We start from the raw sequence: 7,358 nt of genomic DNA, 5'->3' as shown, positions 1-7,358 counted from the left end.
TTCTTCTTCTTCTCCTCAGAGCTTCAGTCACTTCAGTAATTAAGGAGTTAAACTGTCGCTTCCTTACCGGGTGAGTTGGCGCCGGCCAGCTCCTCCAGCGTGGCGGTGGGCTGGACGCTCAGCAGAGCTCGGCCCATGTACAGCGCCTGAGTCTGCAGGACGGCGCCCACCTTCATGTCGAGCTGGTCGCCGTGGTTACTGCCATATCCCCACAGCATGCACAGGAACCTGAAGAGCATCGCCGGCTCGCGCAGGTGGACCTGGGTGACACGGAGACGGCGGTTCAGGCGATGTTTTCTCACCACGGCACAGATTTGTGTTTTTGAAGCAGCGTCTTTGATTCTCTCACCTGGACCAGGAGTTTCATCAGCTCTCTGAAGCTGCCTGCCGCCGGCCCGTCTCCGGCGCCGTTAGCAATGATGACACCAAAGAGGCGGCAGATCAGTCCCAGGTAACAGCAGGTGTTTGTGTCCAGCTTCTCCGGGTTCCACCACGCTTCAGCTGTCAGACAGAGAAGAGCGTGATCAGGTGACCTCGCAGAGACAGAGCGAGAGTCAAACGCTCAGGAGGCTCTTTACCTTTAAAGGAGGCGTCGTGACACCTGAGAGAGGAGATGAAGTCTCTGAGCAGAGAGATCAGGACGAAGCCGTACTCTCTGTCCAGGCGTTCACCTGGCCGCTGCCCACACCTGCTCAGGTACAGAGTCAGAGCCTCAGAGAAGGAGGAGGGGACGGACACCAGACGCTCAGTTTCCTGTTGAAACAAAAAAAAACATGAAGCTTTGGAAGACGTGACAGAGACACGCCCACCACGACGCCAATAATGAGACTTTGCTCTTACTGGAGGGAATATAACAAAAATACCTTTCCAGTTTAACCCCTTTATTCTAGGAAGAGGTGACTTCAATGTTTGGTGTCTGATATCAGCCCGTAAATAAACTCTTACTCCCCCCACAATAGATAGTTAATGAAATAAACACAAAGGAAAAAATGACATTTCACTCTGACATCACATCAGTGTCTGAGCCGGCTGCAGATGTTCCTCTGACCTGTGCGTCGACGTCCCTGGTGGCCTCCAGCAGGGGGGGCTCCAGCACCGTGTAGACCCTCTGAGCCGTGAGCAGGTGCTGGGTCTCGCTCAGCTCCCCCAGGCCGAGCAGCAGCGTCTGGGTCAGCACCAGGAAGGACGCCCTCTCTCTGAGGCCGGAGCCCCATTGCTGCTCCACCAGCAGCGCCAGTTTCTCCAGCTGAGGACCAGACACAGACCGTTACCTGCTGCTCATGCCACCTCACAAACACTCACCGCAGCACCAAATGTGGATTCATCCACTGCTGAAAATAGTCCCAGACAAATGCCGTTACTGCCTTTACTCTAATGTTCATCAATATCTAAAACATCTACACATACTAAACTTAAAAATAAACTTTAAAAAAGTTGAACTGAATAGAGGCATTTGACAAATATAGCCATATCCAGTTTTCAAGGTCAATGATTTACAATGAAAGTCAGAGGTTTAAGCTCTCAGATGGTGTTTAGTCCATGTGTCTATCTGCTTCAGAGGCGGAGAAATAAAGGTTTTAGTTAGAGAAAACCTTCAGGTGTCAGGCGGCTGTGTTCAGACAGTGCTGAGACTCAGGTCTTAAAGGGTTAAAAAGTGACTGGACGGCAGCCTGAAATAAAAACTCACGGCGTCTCGTTTGGAGAAGTGCTCCATGTTGGCCAGGTTCTTGGTCAACGTGGAGACGAGACGCTGGTTGGCCAAACCCACGAAGCCGGGTTCAGAGCTTCTCTTCATCACGTCGTCCAACTCTGTGTGGACAGAACGAACAGCGAACATCAGCGTCACAGAGATCTCTCTCTCTAAAGTCCTGCTGTGGACGAGCGGCTCAGTCCAACATCGGCAAATATGAGCGGCTTTTATTGTGAAGCCGCCACAGGAAATGTTACCTTGAGCCCAGTTGAAGGTGAGCGGGTGCTGGGCGATGACAGTGGATCGGGCGACGCAGGAGGCGAGGCTGAGCTGGGCAGAGTCCGGCTCGGCGGCGGTGATCACCAGGAAGAGCAACAGCCTCCAGCCTGTTCTCTGAACCCGCTCGGCGTCCCCCTTTCCCATGCGCGGGTCGGACAGTAAACGCACCGCCTCGGTCAGCACCGGCAGCCTGAAGGAAACAACAGAGGATACATGAAGGCATCATTTACAATACTGACATAAACACTCATCATCATCACATTCAGAAATCAATAAAGTCAATGATTATTAGATATTAATATGATTTAAATCAAAGCCACTATCACAAAGTGTTTCACATAAAATAAATAAATCACAGAAACAAAAACACCATTTCTCTCGTTTAGTAAAAATGATTTTATCCTGTATCATATCATTCTCTTTGATGTATGTTACAGTATTATTGTATAATCTGAGCATTAAGGCCGAACAACTAATCCAAATATTGGATTTGGGATTTTTTTCAGCATAAATTAAATGAAAGAAGAAAATTCCAGCTGAAATCATGACTCGTATCACTATATGATTTTTCAGCATATAATTCAGCCCAAGTGCATCAATTATATATAATGATCAGGCAATTGATTAGGGATCAATAAAGTCTGATCAGGGATCAATCAAGTTCAGATAAAATATTAATAATTTGTATGAAATTTGGTCATTATTGCTGTGTGAGTTATTGCTCTAAAAGTGTTTTCTGATGTCACTGTGACCTTTGACCTTTGACCAGCAAAATCTAACCAGTTCATCCAAGTGAACGTTTGGGCCAAATTTAAAGAATTTCGGTCGAGGCGTTACTAAGATATTTGACTGTCGCCGGGGTGGAGACATACAAACAAAATGGCCTCCACACAGTCATTTGAGTTTGCTAATGAAATGATTCAAATAATAATGATGATGTCACTGACCAGCTCTGAGCCAGCGATAGATCCTCTCTGTGCAGCAGCGACAGTAAACATGATGCCGTGTCCTCGGGGTCCAGAGCATCCAACAACAGCTGAAACAAGACAACGCACGTCACACACCATCATCTGAATCTACCTGCCTCCAGAGCCACGCCCCTCGCCACCTCACTGACCTCCAGGACTTTGAGAGCGGCTGCCACGACCTCTGGCACGTCGTCCCTCAGACGGTCCATGACGGCCTCTTTCAGGAAGGCCTCGTCCAAAGTCTGCTGCTGCTGGGGAGACACACAACGACCATGAGATGTGCTCAAAAGCTCTGGAAAACGCTGGTCAGTGGTCCTTGAGTGACATCTATTTTAAAGAAGACCTATTATAGATTTACATGCTTTAACGTTCTGAGAAGACTTCATGTTTCTTCTTCGTACTCTAGTCACCCTCTGTCTGAAACGCTCTATTAGAGCTCAGGGCTCTTTAAGGCCCCCTCCTCCTTCTGAAATTGAGCATACTGGGCTCTGATTGGTCAGCTTGCTGCCAACTACCATGGCAAAAACACCCTCCGTATGTCTTATGTAAACAAACTGTGGCGGCTTTGGTTCTACCTTATCGGTCTGTGCAAGAGTCAGATTCTGAACCAGAAGACCTGATCCACCTTCACAAGCTGGACTGCAGCGGAAAACAAGTGTACCCACTGTCAGGCAGCCAGGAGGAGGGAAATGGCAGAAATGTGGAGAGAAGTGCTGCTTCATTTGTGGACACTTCCATTTTCTCAACTGCACTCAGCTACTGTATTCCTACACACAAGCATACATACAGAGAGCAGTGTATTACACCGCTTTCTGATTCACTCAGCTGACCTGCAGCTATGATGTAATACAGAGCGCTCAGTAGGTATGCTTACGCGTAGGAATACAGTTGTTCAGTGGTTGAAAAATGTTCATTTTCACAGGAAGATAAAGAGTTGAATAATTCTACATGAAGCTTCATTTAAACAGATATTGGACTGTTTCGGTGAGTGTTTTTAAAAGTGTGTAAAACATGTTTTTTCTTGTGGCCCCGCCCACAGCAGCTCATCACTCTGCCACTCTGTCGGGTGCTGCCAGGCGGCTTTCCTAACCGAGAGCACGCTGAACAGAATCTACTGCAGTTAACGAACTGAACGTTCATCATTACCTCACACAACCCCATGTCACAAACCTGAACTGTCCCTGAAGGGGGAAAGGAAATGCTGTACCTGTGCAGAGGTGACGATGCCCATCAGATGCTCCACGGCCGAGACTCTGACCGAAGGCTGAGGGTGTTTCAGGCTGAGGAGCAGCGTTGTGTCCGAGTCGCCCAAAATCTACAGACACAAAACAAACAAAGTCTGAATTCATTCATAATATCTATACAAACTGGTTCACATGAAGACCACCACACTGACCACAGGTTCATCATTTAGCTTTGATTTGTTGATGAACATATGAATATGTTTAGTCATGTAAAAACTCATTTAAAATTATACATGTCAGTTTTTGTCTTTCAATTTTATTTACTAATAACATTCAGGACATTGTGAGGAAACACACGCACACAGTCTCACACACAGTCTCACACACAGTCTCACACACACACACACACACACACACACACACACACACACACACACACACACACACACACAATGCAGTCTAGTGCACTGTACCTGGTACTTTCCACTGCTCATGGACAGAGAAAGAAACTGGTGGAAAAGATGTCTCTGCTCAGTGCTGCTGATGTCGGTCACATGACCTGCGAGGACGCCGTCCAGAGCACCACAGTATCTGACGGAGGAGAAACACACAGTGTGACTACCTTTTATTACGCTGCTTCAGACTTTGTCTCAACAATCAGGCGATAACCAAATATACAAAACAATCTGAAGCAGGACGACAGAACCTGGGGGGAAGAGGTGATCGCTGTAAAAGAATATCTCCAGATGTGTTGCAGTCGGACTCACCGGGACTCGAACAGTCGAACCAGAGGCACCAGACGTCGGTCGAGGGCAGAGGAGCTCTCAGTCTGACTCAGGTACTTGTCCAACAGCAAACTGCAGTAGCAACACGACAACACGGAGCGGGTCAGGGACCAGTTCACTCAGTATTGAGTGTATTGAATGATTTGATTCGGGGGTTAGGGTTAGGGCTAACCCTAGGACTAACCTCAGCCCGTTAGCCCTAACCTTTGCTTAAGTATTGAGGTGATTTACTGGCCCAGCTGAAGACGATACTTGACACATACTAATCAGTCCCTCCAGGAGTTCACAGGCTATTTTTGTGATTGTTTCGGCTAAAATACAGCAGGAAGTGTGGACAGAGAATCTAAGCCAGAGCTGTGATGTCCTGAATAAGCGTTAATGTGGATGAAGGGTGAGGGGAGTTTACCGAGCCACTGTTTGGTCCAGGCCTTTGGTGAGAGGGACAGACTTCAGGAGGGACTCCAACATGCCGAGCTCATCCGTCTCCGTCTCACCTGTGACAGAGAACAGCAGGTAAACCCTCTCTCTCTCTCTCTCTCGCTCTCTCTCTCTCTCTCTGCCCTGTGAAGAGTTTGTCATGTGGTTCCAGGTCTCACCTGAGCTGCTGGTGAACACATTGTGGATCAGGTAAGGCAGCAGGTAACGCAGCAGAGGACTGACATCATGAGCGGCTGCCATGACCTGCAGCGTGGAGACCAGCGCCGGCATCGAGCACAGACGGCCAAAAGCTCTAAACACAGGAGGAAACGCAGTCAGGTCACTACACATCCCATCAGCCACCTGGACCACGAGGGCGGCGGCAGAAACCTGGTGCCTACCTGGGTCCAGCGGCTCCCTCCTTCTGGTTCTGCAGCAGCACGATGAGGCAGCCCAGACCCTCCTTGGCCAGAACGGGCTCTTTGACTAGAGACTTGCTGATGTGCACGGAGAGGCTGTCGACCAGACTCGCCTCCATCACCACCTTCACCGCCAGCTGGCACACGATCATGTATGTGGCGGCTTTGTAGTCAGTCAGTGACGACTTCAAACCCTGGAGGGAAAACAAGGCGAACAAAGACGACAAAGTTCCGAAACGTTAGATGTCGACCACAAGCGGCCGAGTGATTATTTCATTATCAATTAACCAGCCACTGTCGTGAGTAATCGTTTCGTTGAAAAGGTCCCAGGTGACGTTTTCAAATGTCTACTAAAATTTTTCTTCTAAGATCTAAAACGATTAGACACCAGCTCTCTAATACCAACTCAGAAACTACATATCATCATTAAAACGTGGAGGTAGGAGAGAATTATCATTTAAGTGATTGATTATATTTGCTTGTGACCGTGAACTGATTGCTCTGACTGCACATGGTCATTCCTGCAGCATCATCAACATGAGCCACTCACCCTCTGGACGTACGGCAGCAGCTTGGCAATGATGGTGTCGGACACGTTGTCCACGGCGTCCAGAGCGGGGACGATGGTGGAGGCGTAAAAGGAGAAGGTCACTCTGAGCTGGGAGCAGCTTCCAGAGTGTCCCGAATACGCCTGAAAAGAAGCAGAAGAAGTTTCAAACAGGTTCTTCCTGAGCTCCAGGGTCGTGTCCCAGAATTACCTCCTGCACTCAGACTAGCTCCAGGTCACTTCCTGTTTATCCAGAGTCAGAGAAGATATGAACCACTGGTGTGACAGTTTGTCATAATTGCTGTGAAGTCTTGACTTATGGCTATAAAGTGTTTTGTGAGGTCAAACTGACCTTGAACTTTGACCTTTGACCACCAAAGCCTAATCAGTTTGTCCTTGAGTCTGAGTGAACATTTGTGCCTAATTCAAAGAGATTCCCTTGAGGGGTTATAGGAATAAAAACAAGATTTGCGCTTATAGGACCCCCCCCCACAACCCTGACAGAGAGCGCCACCCTGGGTTTACCTGGATGGACTTGGTCACCATGGTGCAGATGAAGTCCATGAAGCTCAGGTCTGTGTAGCAGTGGGTGATCAGGGTCCCTCTGGACAACGGCACGCCGGGTTTCTACAGGAACGACAACAACAAGACGTGAGTGCCGCAGAAACCGAGATAACCGTGAACGGCGTGAGTCTGTGCGGCGGCGTCTCACCTGCAGGCAGTGAAGCCAGTTCCAGCGGCTGGTGGCGTCTTTGATCTTGAGGAGCTGCAGGACTCGGACGAACACGTTGGTGTCGTGGTACGGCAGAGCGCAGGCCAGCAGGCTGTCGACATTGTACAGCTGGACGTGGAAGCTGCGGCGCAAACACAACGTGAGACACCTGGGACATCTAATGTCCTGACCTGAGAGAAGCTGTCAATCAAACCGCACCATCTACATACACACAAACATTCGGTGCTGACGCAACGTCACTCTCAGGACAAAATGATGCTTTAACATTTTACTTTGACAAATTCAAGTCGTGCACCTTTTAAAAAAACGTACACTGAGCTCTCAGAGGACAAACGT

The 7,358-nt window shown here is 48.7% G+C and overlaps 1 protein-coding gene across 1 annotated transcript in view; it reads right to left on the bottom strand.

Annotated features, from left to right (window-relative positions):
- Nucleotides 1-7,358, bottom strand: part of heatr1 (HEAT repeat containing 1) — a 23,066-nt gene that overhangs the window by 12,955 nt on the left and 2,753 nt on the right. Inside the window, exons 3-19 of the mRNA XM_087174747.1 lie at nucleotides 7,002-7,192; nucleotides 6,815-6,916; nucleotides 6,293-6,433; nucleotides 5,725-5,936; nucleotides 5,503-5,636; nucleotides 5,313-5,400; nucleotides 4,889-4,978; nucleotides 4,595-4,712; nucleotides 4,145-4,252; nucleotides 3,087-3,188; nucleotides 2,917-3,005; nucleotides 1,948-2,159; nucleotides 1,688-1,809; nucleotides 1,049-1,246; nucleotides 579-753; nucleotides 350-501; nucleotides 68-260 (exon numbers count right to left, since the gene is read on the bottom strand). Coding sequence (XP_087030873.1) covers nucleotides 68-260; nucleotides 350-501; nucleotides 579-753; nucleotides 1,049-1,246; nucleotides 1,688-1,809; nucleotides 1,948-2,159; nucleotides 2,917-3,005; nucleotides 3,087-3,188; nucleotides 4,145-4,252; nucleotides 4,595-4,712; nucleotides 4,889-4,978; nucleotides 5,313-5,400; nucleotides 5,503-5,636; nucleotides 5,725-5,936; nucleotides 6,293-6,433; nucleotides 6,815-6,916; nucleotides 7,002-7,192 — 2,427 coding nt within the window. The remainder of the gene's footprint in view (nucleotides 1-67; nucleotides 261-349; nucleotides 502-578; nucleotides 754-1,048; nucleotides 1,247-1,687; nucleotides 1,810-1,947; nucleotides 2,160-2,916; nucleotides 3,006-3,086; nucleotides 3,189-4,144; nucleotides 4,253-4,594; nucleotides 4,713-4,888; nucleotides 4,979-5,312; nucleotides 5,401-5,502; nucleotides 5,637-5,724; nucleotides 5,937-6,292; nucleotides 6,434-6,814; nucleotides 6,917-7,001; nucleotides 7,193-7,358) is intronic.

Source organism: Seriola lalandi, unplaced genomic scaffold (genome assembly GCF_002814215.2).
Source record: "Seriola lalandi dorsalis isolate HSWRI2012SDOR001 ecotype SW California unplaced genomic scaffold, Sedor1 jcf7180002054379, whole genome shotgun sequence".
In the NCBI taxonomy this organism is placed as follows: Eukaryota; Metazoa; Chordata; class Actinopteri; order Carangiformes; family Carangidae; genus Seriola; species Seriola lalandi.
Note: the sequence above shows the minus strand (reverse complement) of the source record. Positions and strands in the feature narration are given on the sequence as shown.